Source organism: Lagopus leucura, unplaced genomic scaffold, assembly GCF_019238085.1.
Source record: "Lagopus leucura isolate 7727_CA_CO unplaced genomic scaffold, USGS_WTPT01 Super-Scaffold_100004, whole genome shotgun sequence".
Classification (NCBI taxonomy): domain Eukaryota; kingdom Metazoa; phylum Chordata; class Aves; order Galliformes; family Phasianidae; genus Lagopus; species Lagopus leucura.
In genome coordinates this window covers 18508841-18532671 of record NW_024962264.1, presented here as the reverse complement: position 1 = coordinate 18532671, position 23831 = coordinate 18508841, and the positions used below count along the sequence as shown (strand labels likewise).

Below are 23831 nucleotides of genomic sequence, written 5' to 3'. Positions count from 1 at the left end.
AAAATAACTTCAACTCCCTTAATACTCCTTTTTAAAGGTAAAACGAAAAACAGCTTTTGCTCCAAGTACATTTTTCTTTTAAATATTTCAAAGTGTGCTTGGATAGCTGTTACTAACAGATTACAAGCACACCACTACATTGGATGTACCTACCTAGGTAGCCAGGTAGGTACCTGTACTATACCTAGGTATAAGAAATCCCTCCACTTACCAAGTTCCATGGTTATAGCATTAAAAAAAAAAACAAAAACAAAAACAAAAACAAAAAAAACAAAAAACAAAAAACCATAAACCAAACCAAAACACACACAGAAGGAAAGAAAGGACATTAAAAAAAGTGGCCCAAAAAAAAAAAAAAAAAAAAAAGAGAGAGGAGAAAGCTTTTCTGAGATGCATTAAGTATGCATGCACTCATACACAGAATTTCACTACAGAATGATCCCTCAGCTACTTAATTTATATTTTTGGAAAGCTGTATATGACCAAAGGTTATGAACCTCTCCTGCAGTGAGACTTTACAGTCTCTTCGATACAGCTTGTGCTGAACTAGACTGGCGATGAGGGAGGACGATAACTTACTGTTTTGCACTCTAACTGGGGATTGACAGGCAGGTTTTCAACATCAGCCAAAAAGCAATCAGCAATTACAAATTGCATAGTATGACAAAGACCATGCTGTGCACATATGGACTGCTCTGGCTGCACACCATCTCCTCGCCAAGAGTTAATGAGATAATTTTTTTCCTTGGAGGCTATGCAACTGCTAAAGCCAAGAGCAAAGACAGCCTGTGCACAAGCAGTACCTCCCACAGAGCAGGCCCCTGAAACAAAACATTATCTAGCTGTAGACTGCAGCTCAGCAACTACAGCCAAGACAGGCTCCTCCTCTCTCTGACAGTAACTGCTCACAAGTGGGACGTGTTATGTGAATGAGAGCAGTTCCAGGGCTTGCGTGAATACTACTGAGGCTGTTTACACCCCTTCAACACATCACTGGTGGGTGGCCTTTCTCTATTTCCTTTTTGATCGTTTCTGCTCCCTCATCTTTCTGTTGAAGTACCACTATCATTATTATCTGGTATTTCTTAACCTGATTAAGACTTCCCAGCAACAGGATGTATTTTTAATTTTGATTTAATAAAATAAAATACCAACACAACAGAAAGCCTTCAGGTCTTTGACTGGATTCAGGCAAAGCCTGATGTTTTGATCATACCTGATAATTTTTTTCAAGCCAGATCTGAATAAAGTATTTAAGGTATTTAAGGCATATGCCTTGCTTAAGCTAGGAGTTATGACATTATCTTCAACCCGATGGAGCCTCTGATCATCTGCATAAGTATCTTGCTGAATCAGTAAAAGAGTGCAGGGAAAGCTTCATGCTTGCTAATATATGAACTTGTTAAGATTTCCCTTGAAAATGAAATCTGAAACAGGCAGCAGAGACTTTAAAAGGATTTTGTAGCCTGCCTAAGATTTCAGAATGAAAACAGATGCAAGAGACAACTTTTTTTTCTCACTCTTTCAGCTAAGAAGAATCAGTAATGATAATCTGGGCAATGAATGACCCGTTCCATTTAGGTTCATTCTATTGCACCAGCAGAATGGGTGGCTTGCAAAACAGGTTAACAATTAACACTAAAGGGATGGCTCTGCCAGCATTTCCCACTGAAACCATTTACAAACAAGATCTATGTAAATCCTGATCTTTATGAGGACGAATTTTCCAAGCTCAAGTCCAATTTTTTAGGTATTTAGAACTGAGTGTGAAGACCGTATTTTCAAGAATCTGGGTCTCATTTAACATCAGGTTCAGGTTTTCACAAGACCTATATATAAATAACTGAAGATTTCTAAAAATCAGCAATGTTACAAGCAGCTGATGTTGCACAAAGAAAACTTTACTTAACCTTGCTCACAGAAAGCTAGCAAGGTTTTGCACAAAATAGCAATAAATCATTACTATAACAATATACAAGGATATTACACATCCAACAAGTGAGGCTTTTCAACATGACAAAAAGAACATTACAGCAACTGAACAGATGTATAATGGCCCTGGCTTCTCACAACAGGCAAAGGGATGTGGCCTGTTTGCCTGGACTATCAATTCTCCTTCTGCTTTTAGATATATACCTTTTTCCTCCTTGGATGCACGCACATAACATACAAGAATGCAAAACATACTATTAATGCACATTTATGCACATATTTATGTTTGCACCCAGACCCAAAGGCAAAGGAGTTTGAGGACTCAGCAGCAGGAAAGTTACCATTTGCCAAAACAGTAAAGTTCCTTTCTGTAAGGCAGCATCATGGTGAACAGCCAGTCCTCACCAGAACGCAATATTTATTCAGCTGTAAGTACTCTGAACTCAGCAAGTTCGATGAGCACATGAAGTCTGTTCTACTGCAAGCTTAACAGAATTCATTCATATGGAAGGGTATCACATAGATGAAACAGAATAGGAAGAAGCATCAATTAAGTGAGAAGATATGGAAGAAGGTGTTTTTTTTTGTTTTTTTTTTTTTGTTTTTTGTTTTTTGTTTTTTTTTGGCATTTACCATATAACCACCAGAAACAATGGAAATCTTCAAGTTCAGTACATTAGGTTACTAACATCCATATGCTTCGATTACTAGCTCCTGTGACTGCTCATCGTGCAGCTTTTATGTGTAGCACACGCAGCAGGGCAGCTTGACTTCTTTCACTGTGTTCATTTTTTCCCTTACTTCACAAAAAAAACCCAACCCAGCCATCTTGTCATTGCCACAATGGGAGGTGACAGTTAAAGCCACTGTCTTAGGGTGTGATATCCCAAGAGTAGCTCCAGCCCATGAGGGATGCTGGTGCTTCTGTAATGAGCAGAGCGCAAGAAGCAGTAGTTTGATGTACAGCCTTATGTGTCTGTTATTCTATCTTGTCAGGAAAGAATAATTAGAGAATAACTCCCTGTTGCCTTCAACTCTTTCCTGCCACCCCCACTGGTCCCCATCCATCATCATGAAGACTTCTCTTGGTGATTCATTACGAGAAGGCTGCCTTTCCAGGGGAGGCACTGAGAGGAATTTTCCATTTCTCTCTCCTTTCCCTTTGCATGGCAGCAATCTCCCTTCATTACAAGGGATGCTAATGTCAGTGACTTTGGGCATCTGCTAATAAGGAGCAAGCAATTTCCAGGAGTAGGTCACACAATGAGAGCATTAAAAACTCTTTGAGAAAGAAAATCTCTCACATGAATCCAACAGGGAAGGTGAGCAAAAACTAAGAGCAAAAAAAGAGCATGCTGGCCTCAGTGCTATATTTCCTCACTGAGAAGCTGTGAGAAAATAAAAGCAAAAAGAAGCTGGTGTTTCAGTACTGCTGATGCAGTAGTTTTTATTCCTTAATAATCGTAGAAGGACATGAAAGAGTTATGCAAACTGATCTGCTTTCCCTCTTCTACACGTAACTTCCCTGCACAAAACAAACTTGCTTGAATTGCTAAAGGAGAACTGAAGTTAGTAATAGAAATATTCTTATTATGCTTCTGATTCTGCTTTATAAAGGAAGCTATGATTCTACTGTTGATATTCTAGGGCTGCAAATCTTGTTGTTAGGTAGTTTTACAAAAGGCTCCAATTTAGAGTAACATTAAAGAAAAATATCAGTCATTGACAATTGATCAGATTGTATTATTCCCTAATTGCACAAGAATATTTTGTATACACTAGCTGGATGTAACTAATCAAGTACAGTAAGCTTTGCAATACAAAGGCTCCTTCATAAATACTGCTATCTACCAATAATATTAATGACTACGTGAATAGTTACTACAGTGTTGACACATACTCATTAGTAATACTTACTAGGAAAAGGATAGTTTACAAAATTAATCATGAAGAATTCATTTTTATCATCTATCTTTGTCCTTCCCATGAAACAGCTTAGTTCCCAGGAAAGTTGCTCTTAAGTTTCTGCATTGTCCTGGTACCGTTGCATTCTAATTGGTCATGGTACTCACTGTATTTCTTTGTCCCAACCAAGTAACATTAGAAAGCGTTATTAGCCCGTTTTACTAAGGGGAATGAGTTCCTCAGATTACCTAAGACATCAACAGTTTGTATCAAGGCACACATTAATAGCCCAACAACTCAAACTACTGCCATGTTCACCCAATCTCTCTCTAAAACAGAAAATAAATTGTTCAGTATACCTGTTCTGTACTCACAGGTTTATTTCCTTGGCTAGCTCAGCTGGAAGAGCTGGTATCACCAGATGCAATGACTCTTTAAAGTGATATGATGTCAAAGATAAGCTCAGATTAAGAAAGAAGAGAAAAATTTAATACTGCTTTAGTTAGGAAATACTAAACAATACAGTTGTATACAAAGTTTCTCTTGGTTATTCCCATTAAACACAATGACTACCACCTTGATCTCTGGGTTGCTCAACTGTGTCTGTTCTTTCACACAGATTACTGAGTCTGGAAACTCAGTATCTATACACTATAGGATACAGCTCCTAGAGCACTAGGACTAGTGTTTTTGTCCTAGAGGACAAAAAAAAAATATTCTAACAGTGCACACGTTTGTGTCACTCTATCAACACATGCAAGACCATTACCAGAGCTTAACTTGAATATCCACTTACATCACAATTAAATGCATTAGAGTATTAGAGAAAGCTTTACAAGAGCTAATTACAAGTTGATCTAATGGCAATAATACTCAATTTTTTTTTTCTTCCCAACCAGTTTCTCTTTAAACACTGTGTAACACTGGTCCATTTAATGTTGGTAAAAAAAAGTCAGCCCGAGTGCAATACTGAAATACGTTCAACATGATGATGGTAGTACGAGATGTTTTTTTGAACCTAACTTCACAGAACACAGATGCTGTTGTCTCAGAATGCAGACTGCTATCCAACAGGTATTCAGTGGGACTGCTTAAAAAGCACTACCATTAGCAATCTTTAGATCATATGGTGGATGAAAGGCGGATGAAACACTACTTCTAAAACAGAACATGTTTTCTGGCATGACATCCTTACCAAGACTGGAAATTTAAAAGAATGACAATACTAACATTGTAGCTTGAGATTCAAACAAAAAGGAAAGCCTACAGTTTAGCTAGTTGAATACACAAATCTGGTGCTTGCTCAGCCAGTACATATTAAAGTATTACAAAGCAATAAACAAAAATTAAATCTCCAAAATAGATATTCTGGACATCAACGCCCCGCAAACAGGAACAGCAAGTATGCCTCAGGCCACAAAACTACCACAATACCTTTGTGAAACATTATTTGAACTGTTTGTCATGCATTCCATCTAAGAGATACTCCAATATTCATCTTCCTTAGCTGAATCGAGCAGCAGTAGTAGCCTCACTGACTGTAACATACAACTATTTCATAAGAACCCAATCACAGGCACTCTTACAGCAGGTTCTTAGGAAGACAACAAAGGTGAGAGAAGACAAGCCTTCCTATGGAAGGTAATACTCATAAAGAAGGGATGGCAGATCTAAAAATTTGGTAAGTATTCAACTATATCTAGGTCACAGAAAAAACATTGCACCACTGTATTATGCCTGCACAATACAATGATAGCTTAAAGCCTTGAAAAAGACACAAGGAAAGGACATTGATCACAATTAAACCTTTGTCCATTCCAACAAATTAGTTAGTCCATCACACTTGTATAAAAAAAATTAGGAGATCAGAAAAAGAAATCACTTAAGTACAAGAATACAAACCTGTATGTGCCTAGATGCTGTGGTTATAATTTTTATGTCAGAAATATTAGAAAGACTGTCTACCAAATACTCTATATTGGCAACAGGGAGAATAAAAATCTAAAATAGGAAACGTGCTAAAATTTAAAAACAACAGTTACCTGCTTTAGAAAGAACGAAAACCAAATGATGCAGAAACAAAGTCTAATAACATTCTCAAAAGACACTCTAGTCAAACAGCAATTATTTAATTGTTTGCAATGATCAACAGATGCAAGACTGAGAAAGGAGGGTTTAATCTCCTTTGCCCTGTTGTCCCTAGACGCGCACCTGAACACTCCATGGGTTCCTGACTGCCCTGGCAGGAAGCTATGGGCTAAGGGGCTGGAGCAATTTCAGAATGTTTTTAAAACTGTAGGACAGAAAAAAAGAGTTTGAGAAAGGCTGCATTTTCCAGTCCAAAAGGTGGGAAATATTTAGCTGGGATATTTTTCTTCTAGCAGTAGAAAACATCAGCTCAGAAGACTGGTAGTTGCTTGCCCCTACTAGATCTCCCTGGTATATAGCTGTAGTCTAAAGCAAAGAATGAGCACAGCGTTGCTGGCCAAGCAATGGTAACAGAAATATACATGATAAAATAACCTGGCCTCCAGAAATCTCTCAAGAGCTCTATAAAACCTGACAACTGCTTGTTCCAACAGAAAACTGCCAAAATTGGCAGAATAACTGAGTAAAAGTGTTTTGACACTCATTTCTTAAACTGCATAACCACAAAATCAAGATAAATTATCTAATGAGAAATTACCACAAAACACAAGCATTTTCTAGGGATAAGGAGTTTAAAATTAATTTTGTGACTGTGCATCTGTCTAATCTAACCAAATCCAGACATAGTGTGCCTATTTACAGGCACAGTTTCAAAAACGCCGACTAAAGTGGTAAGTACAGGTATACCAGCAACTGGCAGATCTGTAACTGTTAGCTACAGAACTTTCCAGGTAGTTCTATTAACGTGGGAAAAGTCAGCATTGTTCAGTAGTTCTCGACATACCCTGCTTTTCACACATTCTCTCACAACTTCTCATGAAAAATACATATAAACATCACTTTCTAACACAAGCTCTTACTTAATGGCAGCTTTTAAGTTCTATGTCAAAAATATACCCACACAAAAATGGAATATATAAGACTTGAACCTTACTTAGCTAAATTCAAAGCTAGAACTGAGCAATATTGTGGATGAAATCTATAATGTTAAATATTTAAATAATAAAAACGTATGCATTAGTCAAAAAGGAAGTGCTGAATCTGTTTCACTCAAAAGATAATTTGGCTTTTCACTCTAAATACTAGCTGCAGGTGATACTGAACACCTCCTACCTTTCCTACTAAAGAAACGAGGAACTGGGGACACAAAATATCCTGTTTTCTTAAAGACATTCTATTCTTGGGGCTTACAGTCCTTTTCTGAATACCTGTAACAAAGGAGATGGAAAAGACAAGATGGGCTTAAATATATATTTTTTATAATCATACATATATTATACCATAATATATAACATAAAAAGTTGTTTTATATCTACATAATACAATCTATTTAATAAATATAACATCACCTGAACTGCTGTATTAAGTATATTCCAAAATTTCTTAAAGGCAGATACGTGAAAAAGGAATTCAAGAAACAGTGTGAAATCTTATTCTGGTATATTCTTTCAGTCTCGATTAATCAACAGATCAAAAATTCCTTGAGTTGAAGACTGTTTATAAAATATTGTGTTTAACAGGCCAAGACTCAGCTCTCCCACAAATCTCTGATCCTTCTTTATGAGTATTTTTACACTTCTGGTCTCTTCTGGCAACAAATTCCACAATTTAAGGATGTACTTTTGGGAGAATATTCTGTATAGGTTGCCTTTTTTAGAAGACAATGATCTTATGAAGATGATTGTTTTGTATTGTGCAGTTTTTTTTATTTTTATTTTTTATTTTTTATTTTTTTGTTGGTTGTCTTTTTTTTTTTTTTTAAATTATAACGCCACTGTGTTTAATTAAAACATACCATGAAGTTTATTTCTGTGATGGAGTAACTTGTTCTGTTCATTCCCTTCACTACAGTCACTGACACTCTGGGTGAGCTTTCCAGTCGCTGTTAAGGATCTGAGATAATATCTATCAATGAATTCACCACAGACTAGGGCTAGAACGGGTTCTTCAGGGCACTGCAAAGTCTTTTTCTTTCTCCAAGTAGCCAAACAAAAGTTTGATCAATACGATGGGTTTGTCCTATTAGCAAGCATGTTGTCAGCCCAGTTCTGCCACTTTTGCATCACTTTTAAAGTTAACCAAGCTCAAAAGACTTTGCCAGACATTCTTGCAGAAAGCTTTTGCTGATGTAGAAACGTGATCAACTGTCTCCTAGCTTTGTCTTCTGATCTCCTTACCCAGTCACTCTACCAAAGATCTTAGATTTTTAAAGAGTAAAAACTTCTTGAAAGCTTCAGGATATGATGCTGACCCTAGTCCATATACACATTAGCATACTGTAATGCTGTACTGTTGGGGCTTTTTTGTTTGTTTTTAAGACAAATCACAGCTAAGATAAGGAGAGGTGAATTGGAGAAGTGAATTATGTTTTTTTTTTTTCTGCCCTATATTCTTCTCACTCATCATACTTTTTATCTATGGTTTGCAAAGTAACAGCTGCAGGTAAGACTAAACCTCCCTGGAAACAGTACCAACTCCAGAGAGACTAGCTTCTGAAGGTTCAGATTAAAATCTTCTGGTCATCGCACAGAAGAAAACAAGTCTTCTTTCAACACCTTCCACAATGCCTCGTATTCCATGGTATCAGTTACACAAAATAACAGAAAATATTACAAGTAATCATTTTGCCTGTGATCTACAGAGAATGTTCATGAGCTGAGTTCACAACCTTCTCCGTGACCTCTTCTCCCCTTTCACAACTGTTTTGTCTTGGAAATCTCTTGTGACAAAGTAAAAGGAAATGAAGTTAGTTAACTCAATGTTCTTATTTGCCAATCTATAAACCAATCATGATAGAAAATCCCCAACTAAGGTGTGTGATAAGTAGCCATATCTCTCAGGGCAGATCCTTGTTATCCTAACAGTGAAGTTGTATGAAGTATTGTCTCACAGTTTTTGTTTTAACAAAGAGCATGGTGTTAAGCTCACAATGGAAACTAATGCACAACTGTAACCAGGCTTTCTACAAATCATATTTTCTACTCCAAGTGTCAGTGCTTATTAAGCTTTATACTAGTATTTTCTAAACTTGAAAAATGTAGAAACAAATGGAAGAGCTTCTTTTTAGTGCCTATCTAAAGTAAGTGAGAATTGGGAAAAAATTAAGTTCAAAGACATACTGTCTATCATTTTAACATACATTTTAACAACCTTGTTTTCCTGTATTGAAGATTTCTCTAAGCTGTTTCCATATGAAAATTAGAAGTGTATTGTTTCTCGTTAAGGTGTGAGCTTCTAACACAGATAAACTCTATTATTTGTGGAGTAACCAATCTATTGTCACAGATAAAGCATTGTCAATAATCTGTTGTTGTTGCAATAATTGTCTAAGAAATAGTCGTATTTGCCATGTTTCAGGAAATTGAATGTCAAATTCTCCACTTAACAGCAACTCTTCTCCACTTCTGCAGTACGTGATACAGCTTGGATTGACTTAGCAGCAGCTCTTACAGCAATCTCCAATCTAGGACATATCTTTATTTCCAATCCAGATGAAAAATGCTTTCGAAAAAAAAAAGTAAGAAAAAAAATAGGTCACAAGATACAGCAATTATTCTTTAAAATGAGAGAACACATCTTTTCCTTCTTTGATACACATGACAATTTCAGCTCATTACTTTCAATATTCACAGTAAAATACTTTTGAAAAACAATCTATTTAAGTACAGCTTAGGGCTATCCATTGCCAGTATATGCCATTTTACAGAAAAACTTCTAAGATACCGAACACTAACTGAGCTCAGGTGAGCTCTGCTAGTTTTGCACTACATCACCCCTGAAAGAAGTTACTCAGAAAACTGGAAGATTCACATTTTTCATCTGTGGCAGATGAAGCTCTATATCAAAGAACAATCATAAAACTTTGCTCTTGATGTGCAAGGTGAGATACTGATCACCCAAAAACCTGTATAACAGAGTCACTGAATATTGATGCTATACTGCAAGACTTGCCTATTCAGACAAATCATCCTGAACATTACAGTCATTTATATTTGTGGAGAAGGAACAGTGAGGAGACCAGTTGGTTTGATCTTGTTGATTCCTCCATCTAGGATGCAGACCCGTGGGTACTTGCTCTTCACCAGATGAGCTGCAAACTGAAGTAGGCGTATCATTAGCATGACATATATGACTTATGACATATATATATACATGTATATAATGACTTAATTCAAAATGACACTATACTAAGACAAGTTAAACAAAAGGAGAGTTCATCAGATTCTTTAAGTTCTTTTTTTTAAACCAAGGAGTCCTACATAGGAACTCTAGGCTTGTCTGTTGCAGCACCTGAAGTGAATTTAGAGGTCAGGAAAGTATCACATCTTAACATTACTTATCTTTGCTTAGGTAGGATTTTTCTAATTTTATCAGTTTTTTTTTTCCCCCCTCCAAAACAATCGCTGGAACTTTTCTGAAATTGTAAATTAACATGTATTTTCCTGTGGAATAATCTTATTCCCAGGTGTTCTTTACAGGTTCCCAAACGTACAAGCATCAAAGTTTGATGGGACAGCCGTTTGCTTACCTGTCAAACTAGTCTAACATTACTTCATTTCAGAGACATCAGTAATTTGGAGCCCAGTATTTGTATTCTCTTTCCCTCCTTTCCTTCCCTCCTCCCCTAGTCTACCCATGGACAGGCTACAGAGAGCAAGCACAGACACAAATTATTCCTTGAAATCCTCCATTAATCTATTCTATAAACCAAATACTGGAGTTGTCTGTTTCCACGTAGCAACAGTGAAAAATTGCTACACTTCTGAAGCCTAGAAAGGAAGACCAATTTCTGCGTAATATGTCAAACTTGCCTTTTGAATAGTGATTGCAGTACATTAAGAAGCAAGCCACTAAAATTGATTAATTGGAAGAAGACAACAATTTTACTTTATTTCCAATAGTTGAAAGACAGACTGGCCATGCTGTTCTAGTCTTCCAAATTGTTGCTTTATATCTGGTTGACAAATTAGCACCATCTGGAAAACGGCAAGTGTTTCTAAATGGGCTACATAACATACTCAGATTTACCATTTCGACTGTTTAAAAATGATTTCTGATATTATTCCACAACAAAGTGCAAGCCTGATGTCCAAATAACTAACTCTGCAGAAACAAATGAATTACCAACTATAGAACAGCACCAGGTGCCATGGCCAACATACGTTGGTACATTGGATCATCTTTTACATGTCTACTCTCACAGCTAATTAGAATGAACATAACAGATACTAAGGCAAAACAAGACGTACTATGTGATTTCCTGATGAAGTGCAAGAACTGAAATAACTTTATTTAAAAGTAAGAGTTCACAGTGATTTTAAACCTCTTCCACAGCCGGAAATTTTGCTTCACACTGAAGGTATTTTACATATGCAGAGAATCCATTTTGTACATCTACACATCAAACAGCTACTGCATTCCTTTCTCTCGTTTCAGAATGAATTGAACCAGGCAGTAAGTAGCCAGTATGTGATCTGCAATCACTGAGGACTTGTGAGGCAGACTAAGAAGCCCTACTGGATCCACTGGAGAAATTCTGGCTTTCATGTTTGTTTGAGGTACTTGCCTAAGATAAAAAGTAAATTTGATAATCTCTTCATGTTAGTTTGGGAGGATTCAAAGCATCAAATGGAAAAAAACAAACAAACAAACAAACAAACCACAACAGAACCAAAAAAAACCAAACCAATAACCAAACACCATAATAAAGCAATAAAAAAAACTAATAGAAAAGTTAAATCATATGCAGATGCCAGTTGGCATGAGGAAAGTAAATGCCATGCTGTTACAAAGGCTTTCTGATGCAGAAGTAGTGTACTGTGCACAGTCAAAACACTAGGAGTCCAACTACCTCTCACTTCACTGTGGAGAATCAATAGAGCTCTATCTTGGACTCCATTCAACGCCACACATTTTCTGATGACAGAAATAAAAACTGACAACCAGCATTTGGACTGACAGAAAGCAGTCATGCTGTTGACTCAGCACAACATCCCATGTGTCAGCAGAGAGATTCCGTTTCTGAGAGTAAGCCATAAACTCTCCAAGATGTATGTAGACATACGTAATTATGCTGTAGACATAATATAATTACTATTCTACCTAACCTGAAAAAAAAATCAAACAACTGCTTTGTATTTCAGATTTGAGCACTATGGTTTATGTCCCACCATATTTTAGAACAGTTTTAGTAGCCAAGGTATGGACAGAAATAACTTTTATTTACTGCATATGACAATATTTCTTTACAACTTTATAGTGTGGAAAATGTCAATGCCTCACACAGACTCTGAGAAATCAGCACTGCGGATTCTGTGGCTGTTGGTGAATGGTAGGTAGAAAGCACAAGAGCACAAAACAGTTACTTCTCCCCTACATTCCCTTAAGGAACTGTCTGTAGTTGTCTACTATGCAAATACAGCTCAAAATATTGTGTCTGAACATTCAGACAGGGAACATCCAGCAAGCACAGGTTGCACTACAGTTGGTACCTCACTACTGTAGGAATTAGCTGCAAGTCAGAGGCCCAGAAGACTATACACTGCCAAAAGCTGAGAGCTGCTATCAAACTCCAAATATCAGCATCCAAGAACTTTGCAAATACACCTGCCACTGCAAAAAAGAAAGGAGTCAAGGTTTTACTCATAAGTTAATTCAAACCAACCTATTAAAGACATTCTCTCTTTACCTTCCACATTCCTATACTGAGCCACTCAAAAATAGAAACAGTAATTTTTGGCAAAGTTCAGACCTATAAATCATCTATATAACATCATAGTCTTCACTCTAAAGTTTTGACTTTCTACAGTTTTGTTCAAGTACATTTTTGGGTCTTCTCTCCCAGACAGGAGTTCACTGGCCACAGATGAGAACAGGAGCTTGTTCTCCATGTTCCTGAAACATTCCAGCATCACCTGGCATTCCCTCCCTGCCAAAATACCCTGTTGAAGTCTGAAAATACCAAAGCTAATACTTTCAGAAAATACAAAAGTGTTATTTTTGGCTTGTATGCTGACACAGAGGCATGAGAGGAAGGACTATCTAAAACAGCTTCAACAACATTCTCTTCCAACATAACCCATGTTTATGTAGAAACTTGGAGCTAAGAAATTAAGAGAGATAAGGGAAAAAAAGCTCATTGTGCCCTTTAGAGTTAATATCATAGCTGATTCTGAAGCAGAAGTGTCATCTTGGACTTCACACATGAACTTGTTTCCCTCAAAAATGGTATCTTGAAGTGTCAAACTAGAAACTTAACAGTCACTCAAATATGCAGATTTATTTCAGTAAATAACCTGATTTACAGAGGTACTCTTAAGACAGAAGATAACACAATGAGGAGACAAGCATGTTACAGTATTCTGGTAACCTGTAAGCTATCTGCATTTCAAGTAGAGATTTACTTAAACATACAGTAGTAGATCACAATTTGATTTTCATTATACTGATTGATTAAAAGAGAAAAAAGAACCTCAGTCATTTAGACGGTGATTACACTTGCTCAACTTGATCAAATTCTTCTACTGACACACTGACTTCTGAAACATATCTGTTTCTCCATACCACCAGTAGATCACAGACCCCTATAATGCTTCTGTTTTCATTAAGATTACAATGCTATGAGGCGTTGTTGCCTTTACTTGGGGAAATGGTGTTACTGCTTATCTGAGGGAGAGGATAAAAAAGATGCCAGAAGACTAAGCTTTCTGAAATGTGCCTCAGGTGGCCTTTCCTCAAAACATAGTTCCCAAGAAAGTTAGGTTACTGTGTTTTTACTGGCTACATCTAGAGATTAAATTGGACTTCCTTTCCCTGGTTTCATAGAAAATATGAAATAGGGAAAGATGAATATGTAGGTGACATGTTTAACAACTCCTATGGCAAGGCTTTGGTAACACCATTCCTCAATTAATGTGTCAGTCATAGACATCATTCCCAGTGAATGAAAATGAGTAGTAAAAATGTAATTTGCCTCCAAAAGCAGTAAGCTAAGACTTCTTCACTCACAAAGTCAAGCTTTCAAAAAACACAGACATCAAAGCAAATTTATATTAAAATTTGGGTATATTTAAAACATTTTACCCTGCATGGATATTGCTCTTGAAACAGCTTGTCAGGGCTGCTCCTTTTAGTACCATTAAGTATCAGGAACCTCAATAATTTAAGGTGGTAAATTGATATTCACCTATGGAGCATTTATCAAAGTATTTCTACTACCATGTTCCAAAGCAGCAAAATCACAGCTTTCAAATTTGCTGAATGTATTACACTAGGCACATCACACTTTTAGACTGAGTATAGAATAGAGCCTAATAACACCACACAGCTTGAGCAGCACCATTCCCAGCTCCCTTCAGGCCAGCCATAATGGTTGCTAAGTATACGTTATTCACTTTTGCAGACATTCCTGTGACAGCTAGTAATTAAAGGGCAAGTTGGGAGGGAAAGAGTAACTTACTGTGCTAGAATACCAAAAAGGACTGCTGTGATCAATGTCATCAGGGTACAAAAGTAACATATGCCAAAAGAGACAAAAGAGGTACAGTAGAAGCTGAAAAGGGAACCTTTATCAAACTCAATAAACACTCACCCATAGCCACAAGATTATCATCATTTTTCCATTTGTAAGCACATGCTGCACCAACCTCTCAGGAACCACAATCTATTTTGCCATATGATTTCAGGCAAGAGCTCACCATTCTGAAAGCAAGGTGTTCAATTCAGGGCTTTTCCATATGTCACAAAGCAGATCCAAAACACGATTATTCTTAGTCAGGTACTTCTTCAATTAAAATGTTCCAGATAAATGAAATGGCACTTTAACATCAAGGTGGTAGACCGAAAAGTTTCCCAAAGCAACAAAAACGTGCCTAATTAGTTATGGTAAAAAGCTATGGTATTCACATAAACTCAAGTGCAAAACACAAGGTGCACAACTTGGTGCAAGCATATATTACATATACTAAAAAAGCAGCAGCAGCTACTTACTTTTCTAACAAGATCAAAGAAAAACAAGGAAAAATTCTTCCTGCTGACATGGCCAAAAAGCAACACTTTCCATCCCATTATACAAAAGCACAGCAGAAACTTTAAGCACTTAACATGCAAAGATTTGAAAGTAAGCCTAGATAAACAGATATTTAATAGCATGAAAGTAAGAGTGAACACTCATATTTCTTTGAGTAGTAACTTTTTAGCACCTGCCTTTTAAATTTTTCCACTTCGAAACGTAATATTGCACACACACACAAACCACACAGCAGAAAGCGAGAACTTGAAAATGAAAAAATTGTAAAAATTTGGCTGTTAGCACAGTTTATACTAACCAAAATACATGAAATGCATCCTGTACGGCTGAATAGACTGTAAAATCATAATGCAGAAAGCAAATCTATTCTATTTTTGATTGAACAGAAAATAAAAGAAGCTGTTAATGAACAGAAATATGCATTTTTTAAGAGATGCATAGAACAGTCGGTCTCAATACAGAAAAGAGTATGAATCTCTCTGAAAGATTCTCTTTCACTCCTAAGTGTCAAAAGCAACTGCTCACTTCTTCTTTTTTAGGATGGCTTTGGCTATTTTATAAAATCTTCTCAAGTCTGTCCTAGATGCTGCAAAACATTCAAATAAGTCCTTGGTAACACAAAATCTTTTCTTATGCTTTGCGTTACTTTCTACTAATGCTGCTCAAATTCAAATCTCTTTCAATTGAAAATTAGGCCAATGAAGCAGACTATAACAAATCCATATACGAACTACCAACACTTAAATGATTCTGAGGGCATGCCTACACTGCCAGTTTTGGCCTTCACATCAAGACACAAATCCTTGGAACTTCCTCCTGTAGCAAGCAGTCCTCTTCAAAAACTGACTAAAAGTTTCAGGAAGAGTAAAACAACGTCTGCCCCAGAGAGGTCATATGGATACTGGAAGTGTCAAATTCACCCATACTGTTCTAGCTGGCAGTATCCTTATTTGTGTCCCTATAACACTCACTTACTAGTACATTTTCATCTATATTTCAGTTACCGCCATTTCACATTATTTCAGATTGTCTGAACCCAAATACCAGAAAATACCAAGCAGTTTCTGAAGCTGTTGTGTAGCTCTAATAATTCACTTTTGTTATGCAAGAGCACTGAATACTATGGATATGACCTAATTCACGCAAGCTCATGCAAGGACAAGGGCGCTCCTTCAGAGATGCAGCCTACAAAGACAGTAGAATCATGGCCAAGACTGACACAACTGAAGATAGTACTGAAGTCTAACAGCACTACTCCAGGATTCAGGTTCACCATCTCCAGCCTTTCCAATCCATACAGATCTCCTAGATGTTTGAGAAAAGTTGAGATCTTGTTTATCAGCATCTCCAAGAAGTCAGACATTTTTTTGATAGGAAAAGCTATTCCACAATTGCTCATCTCAGAAACACTTACACAGATGGACTAAACTTCTGAACTTCTGCACCAACAAAACAATTTCCCATAACTGTAACTGTCAGTCTCAACATGGATTAAAGAACAGAATCTATGTGGAGTTTTAGAAATAGGCTGCTTTCCTTGGCACCTACTTCAGAAATGGAAGGGAACGTTACAGTTCTGCTCTAGAGTCTCCTTTCATTTTCCCCTCTTCCTCTTGTGAGAAAGGGGAATACTAAGGTTATCTCTGCAATACTTTAGGCATGCAAACTAACCACACACACAGATGGGGGCAGAATTACAACAGCAGCACAACTGCTGGCTCAGAGCCCAGGCTTCTTTCTTGGGCTGTACAAAAAACAATGTCCTGGCAGCAGCAGCTGGGCTGTCTTTCTGCCAACTGGAGAAAATCTGCACGCACAATAACTAAAACAAACTGAACAAAATAATACAGACTTCACAGAATAATTTAAAGAAGACACTACAGCTTGTCTCAGGCAGAGATGCAACCAGGATCGCTGTTGATTAATGCAACTATCTCTTCAAAACACAAACTTGATCTCCTCTTTAAAGGTGGAAAAGAGACACCTGATGATGCCAGTAGGCTCTGAGTTTAAATTCAGAGTGTAGGGTGGTGCCTTAACAAATCAACAGGACGGAGGTACCATTCCAAGAACCAACAGGAACCCACCTTTCTCTACAATCACTTTTCTGCAAAGTAACATTTACAAGGAAACGAAGAATATAGAAGACATATGGTGAAAACATCTCAAAAAGTTAATTGACTGATTTCTACTTCCTTTCACTCTGGAAGTTTCATTAGGTACTCTGTCCTTATAAGCACCTATGCGTCTCCACTTGACTATTCTATGCAATACCTAATCTTCAGGCCAACCAATGAAATTTTGTGGCCTTTTTTTTTTTCTTTTTTTTAAACAAGACAGATTTGCAACAAGAAATCAGCTTGAGCATGCAAGAACTTGCTTTTCACATAAAAAAAAAACCTAAACACGAATGTGTGAAGACTTATTAGTTTTACATTCTCTAGACTTTTTTTTTTCCTTAAAACATCATATCCAGTTTACAACCACTGTTAAATTTTACATAAAAGAAAAAAGCAACAAATTCATTTTTTGCCTCAGTCTCCCCATACCACAAAACAAACGCTATTATAATCTCAGATATATAAGCAAGAGAAAAGATTTTATGTTCATAGATTAACACCCACATTTAGAGAAATTCCAACACAGAAAAAACTAGTTGCTGTTTTTCAGGCTAGGACTGTGTCATACAAAAGAATCTTCAACTTGACCCTCTCTCTTGCCTTGAAAAGGGTCAGAAAGATCTCACAGAAAACCAAAACTGCTTATCTTTGCGTCAGAGATAATTTATATATTTTAACTATTAGCTACTCTGTGACACAGTGAGAACTACAACTCTGCTTCAGTTACTTGCAGAAATTGTCTAGACAATCTTTTTATAGCAACATAACTAAGCCAGATTAAAAACAATAACATTCAGGAATGAAAACATCCCAATTTAGATTTTCTTTTTTTTTTTTTTAACCTTGATATAAAGATTTTTTTTATTTTTCTTTAAAGTTTTGACTCACAGGTTCTCTGTGTTTTCTGAAGGCACAAAATAAGTGAGTTCCTACTTATTCAAAATATTGGAGTCCTATGTCTTTTACTGTTACAGCATTTGAATCAAAAAACAAATGTATACTAATCATAATTAATATATATGTTAATATTAATGACAGCATTAATATTAATCATAGCACACATGATACAGCTAGTCAATGTTAAAACTGAGCTGCTGGAACATGACCTAATGCTAGATAAATTGTTTCCCCTATTCCAGTTTCAGTCAACTTGCAATAATATGGACAAAGAGTTGGAAATGGAAGCAGGTAAAATAACACCTCAAAGTTTCTATAAGGATGGGAAATGAAGAACTAATGTCACCTTCTCCAAAAAAACAAATTCCTACATATCTTTTCACATGTTATCATAGATTTCAAAAATTACAAAAACCAGGAGACATGGATTAATGAGCACCAAAATACTATTTGCAACGCATGGGAAAAACAAAAAACCCAACAACAACCAAAAAACAAACCTGCTCTTGAGCACTTTGATCATTTTACTCCCAGTTGTGATGATCCTCTGCCTGAACTGGAAATTTCAAGGTAATTATATTTCTGTGGATGTGTGAATGGAGAATTTAATGCACTTTAGAGATGCTGCCACTTCATATATGTAAGTTAAAAATCAAAACAGAATCAGGCTGGTTAATTCCAGCATAACACCTGTACGGCTCAGTAAGGCTCCGGTACATCAACCAATCCATTAACTTAGCTTTTAGACCTTTGAATGGCTGAACAAGAAGGATTTACTCTGTTTTTGATTTTTCAAGGAAGTGTTCAACTAAAGCCAGAGCTAGATGATGTCTGTAGTGCTGCTAGCTTCAGTGTCTCCTCCTGGAACTGAGCCACTATGGAGTTTTTGTTTTTCCCCTATTGCCCATTGAGTTCTAGAAAGCCTTTTCTTTCAAATTTAAGTGTTTTATCATCTGGCACCAAATCAAACACACAAGGCAGAAATAAAAAAAAAAAAAAAGGTGTAAAAAGGGCAAAAATGAATTTCCTGTATGCCCATTCAAGACAGTCAATTTTTATTTGATTACTGAAATGATGCCAGGTTACCAATGCAAATGCTATTGAAAGATTTTATCTCCTAATTACAAATAGCCTCATAAATTATCAACATTTCCTACATTCACCCCTACAGAACTTAGTGCTGCATGAATCTGAGTAACAACTAACAGAGCCAGTTTCTGTATTTTCAATGGTTTAAATATCAGTCAACACTTCTTACAGAAAAAAAAACAAAACACAACAAAACTCCTTTATGGTGAAGGGCACGATCTGTGGCAAATTCCAGTTTGAGATACATAACTGTTTAGAAAATAAATGTTTGAGGTCAAACATCTCACAACATTTCTTTGGGAACATTGCTTCTGTTTCCACACATTCACTTCTGCAATTTTTCATACTGTTACATTACTTAACACAATTTCAAAAAATTTATTACTTTCCTTATAAAAAGCTGTAATATTCATAGCTGCATGTAAACATACATACTTCTACTGTCCTAAGACTAGCAAGATGGGTTTAAGGATAATGCAACATCCTTTTACATGGCTGAAGTGCTTGGACTCACTAAAGCACACTAGGTTTTCTACAGCAGCATAAGCAAAGGAAACGTCTAACTTTCCATCTACTGAAACATTTAAAAGCTGCAAAAAATACAAGTTGGCATGAAAAGTGTTTGTACATTATAAGAGAAATTTAGCTCTTCTTAGGCATGGTGCAACCCACAACCATACAGTAAGGCCTCTGTCTTTCCTTTCCTACAGCTACTCATTTCAGGTTATTTCTTCCTTCTGTTTTAGACAGGTCAGTCCTGGAAAGCAACTCTGTGAAAATGACTTGCTAGTAAATGGGCTATCTTCCATAAAGACACTCATTACTGAATACCAAAGCAGTTTGTCTTTCCTGTCCCTACTCCTCAGGAGGTTAGAGAATGCTAAGACTGTTACTGAGATAAATTAATATGTTCAGTAACTTAAAATGTAATTACTGAAAGCTACTGCATAACCCACCATCAAATGCGTCAAGCATCCATTAAATCATCTCCATTTGGCACACGGCATTTTATGCATTTTGTATTTATTCCTCTAAGGGGGAATATATGCATTCAACATTTTGTAGAGCAATAGTAATTATTCAAATTGATTGATTGCATGTGAAATATGTATCATGGATTCATCCAGATCCAGTGAACAAACCTAGACTCACTGGCTGAAACAATTCAATGTGCTTTATGGTCTGTTTTCCACTACCTCTGCTACAGCGTAAAATATGACAAACACCAGTCAATTTTTTAACTCATGAAACATAGGTTAATGAAAAGAGACTCAGTTGAACTAAATGTATACCATACCTAAAGCACACCTTTGAATTAAAAAAATATATTCTTTTCCTAAGATTAGCAGAAGTAGTAATTCTACTAACTATTCTGCTGGTTCACAACACCATTAAATATTTATAGAAACGAGTAGGCACGTCTGATTATTCTCCCCATCTACCCAAACTATCATATAGAAGTTACATGTACGAATCACTCTTCCCCTTAACTGAGCAGATTTACTTTATAATAAAATACACATAACCAACACATTGTTTCTTTCTTACTTTGAGTAATATGAACTATATCCTATTTCCCTTGGACTTCATATCACACATGTTGTTCCCTACTTACCTTGTATATCCTTAACATGATGGCAAAAAACAACTGTTAAACTCAAATGATTTTTGAAAATCTTACTGACAAACTTCAGGAGTTCTGATGTTGCTTTCATAACCCATCAACAGAAAGATTTTAAAGGTGAAAAAAATGTTAAGTGATTCATTTCAAAATGTTGGCTTCCTCTGATGCTGAGGAAGCAATCAAATGTTTTTGCCTAGAAACAGAAACGAACAAAAAATTCCCCCAGATCCCATAGTGATACCCACCCCCAAGTTATTAATATATAAATTACTCAGAATGTGGTATGTACTACCACTGTATGCATTCATTTTGCGATGCCTTTCTACATATAAACATACACATTATATCCACTGTATCTACAGACTTACAGCTGCTGTATTCTTCACTGCATTTCCTACAATCACCACAACTCTTCCTTTAAAGCTCTGGAGCGTGGCAGTTGCTGGGCACTGGATGAGATCTCCTTCTGCAGTAAATGCTGATGCAAATGGGACATTGATGCTGCCAGAGATGTGGCCACGGTTAAAGCTTCGGAAAAACAGTTAAGGACATGTGCAAGGCAAAGAAATCGTTCTATGCACACAGCTGTAGAATGAACATGCCCTTCATCCTAGCAGATGAGATACACCAATGCTGGTTTTTTGTGTTAGCATATGTTGATAAACTTCAGTTACCACATACATGGAGAGAAAACAATGTCTGAAACTACACAGAAAAAAGGACAGAATTAAGAATTTGTTTCAAAGGCACTGCAAAAAAAAGAGCTTATGAATGAAACCATGCTCCAGACCTAACATGCAGAATATGCACGTTTCACGGAATTTTACTTCAAACCAGTTCTATTCTGACCACAGGAATCAAATACCAGTGAGCAGCTGGGGCATCTCTTATTAAGGAATTTTATGCAATAGCACTTACAATGAAAACCAAAGCTAAATAGGGATTATTGGGAAATTTTCTTAAAATCTCCTGACAACTTCTCCCAAGTCCCCTACAGTTCTGGCCCTGAAATTCTAATAAATAGGCACTCAGATCCCCAAACAAAGACCACTGCAGTCCCACTGTTATCAAGCTATTAGGAAAGCTACAGAAACACTTAAGCAAGTGCCTTGCCTTTGATCTTGGTTGTAATACAAATAAATCCATCTCTGTACACAGATGATAGTACAATTATTATAGTCTAGGCATTCTGTGTTACTTGCTCCCTACCTGCTTTGTCTTTGATAATTTCTAGTAAGTGGATTACTTAAAAACACAATGATGCATGCAGGAATAAAAACATTATTTAAACCATAGCATCAAAGCTTTTTCATACAGTAGTAATGAACTTGTAGATCATTTAATTCCAGGACCTTCTCCTTTTAACTGGAATTTAATAATTATCATCTCTTGATGGAGAAATCATCTTTTAGAACACAGCCTCAAAAAAAGCAGACCACATTTTCAACAGTCTAATTCCAGGAGTTAAGTAAAATAGGACTCTAGAGAACAAAGTCAAACTAGTCAGGTAAATGAATCTCTAGTTAACTGGAAATCTTTAGTGAGGTAGGAAATAAAGGGATGCAAGGAAAAGAAAAAAAAACATTGTTTTGTATTTCTTTGACCAATTTGTGTAGAAGAACACAAAACAAGTTTTAGTATGGCAAACAAAATTACAAAAACTTATTTTCAGGTAGTTATTTAATTAATGTACACTATCTCTGTACTATGTATGTAATGAATTTATTTCTATTTATATATTAAAAATATTTGTTTCTCTACTTCAACATACTTTGTCACAAATATTGCTAAAATATTTGAGAAATGACATTTCTGGATATAAAATAGTACTTCAACAACCTACTCATTGCTGAAAAATCAAGTATAATGGAGTTATTTACATATTTACTATCCATTTTACCTCAAATGTTTGGCATCAATCCACCATTAAAGGGAAATAAAGTGATCAAGTGAAGTGCCTTAACACTAACTGTGCTTCTTAAGAACTGTGGAAACAAATAACTCTTAGTTATATATTACCTTGATTAGATTTCACTCTTTTCTCATAAATGTGAGGTAATTAGAATTAGACCAGATAGAGAAACTTTTTTCAGTGTTACTGAGAGCCTGCTGAATCTCTAACTGGAGATCTTTCAGAACAAACCAGACATAACAGGAATGGTCCAGCTTTTTTTTGGAAGCAGAAGATGGACTCAATTCCTGATTTTTTTTTTTTTAAATTGAATATTGCTTGCTCGTTACAAACTGTCACATAGAAAGCTGGGCTGCAAAAGTAAATGACACTCCACATGCAAAGACTATGTATTAAAAAAAAAAAAAGAGTAAGGTGTAGACAGGGTAGCAACTCTGATACAAACACAGCTTCTAGATACCTTTAAGTCTTTTCTGATTATAAGCAGATAAGCAAGATACCTTATTATTTGGGCTGCACTACCTGCAATATGAGAAGGCACTCCATAGGAACTGATTTTTCCACTGAGGGACTGGCAAAGCATGCGAGCTGTTGACAGTTCTCCATTTCCCTTCCACTTACCTGGGAAGTCTCCCACATTTTCAAATACTGGTCTGCTAAAACATTCCAAAATATTGGGGAAGGTGTACTAACAATATCTATCATAAAAAAGCAAGCTGCATTAAAGTACTTGTGCTGTTACTACAATGTGGTTTCATTACAATCACAGCTTCAAGCGTGAAAGCAAGAACAAATGAACACATTTGTGATTTCCTTTACAAACCATGACTATCTATGATAAAAAAAAAAAACAAAGAACACCTTTAGTTCTTTCACTGTAATGGACACATTTAAAAAAAAAAAAAACCAAACTGTTCTGTTATCATTTTCCTGCAGACAAAAAGAAGGTAATTGATACAAGCACGATTTGTCAAGCTTAGCACTTGGATTTGAAGGATACTCTTCACTGTTACGGATGTCCACCACCAGCAACTTTGGCTTGCTAGACTTTGTTTTTTTTATAGGTGTTTTGGAATGACTTGGTCCTGTCAGTTCACAAAGATCAATCAGATCTTCTGCTGAAATCCTTGGTGACACCTCTGCCTTCAGGTCATCCAACTTGATAGAATCTCTAGA

General features: G+C 36.3%; 1 protein-coding gene and 1 long non-coding RNA gene across 7 annotated transcripts in view; one reads left to right on the top strand and one right to left on the bottom strand.

The window, feature by feature from the left end:
- Window positions 1–907: 907 nt before the first annotated feature.
- On the top strand, window positions 908–23796 carry LOC122180282. The gene is made up of 3 exons (XR_006178983.1): window positions 908–996; window positions 11422–11543; window positions 23592–23796. It is a non-coding gene; the product is annotated as an uncharacterized LOC122180282 (long non-coding RNA).
- The window catches only part of TBCK (TBC1 domain containing kinase), a 92915-nt gene continuing 76492 nt past the window's right edge, over window positions 7409–23831 (bottom strand). For 5 of the 6 annotated variants that reach the window (XM_042871831.1, XM_042871830.1, XM_042871829.1 and 2 more), the window contains 3 exons: window positions 23656–23831; window positions 21112–21271; window positions 7409–10082 (listed from right to left, as the gene is read on the bottom strand). In XM_042871831.1, the coding sequence (XP_042727765.1) occupies window positions 9972–10082; window positions 21112–21271; window positions 23656–23831 (447 nt within the window). In that variant the 3' untranslated portion in view covers window positions 7409–9971. The remainder of the gene's footprint in view (window positions 10083–21111; window positions 21272–23655) is intronic. The other variant, XM_042871832.1, reaches the window with a different exon arrangement.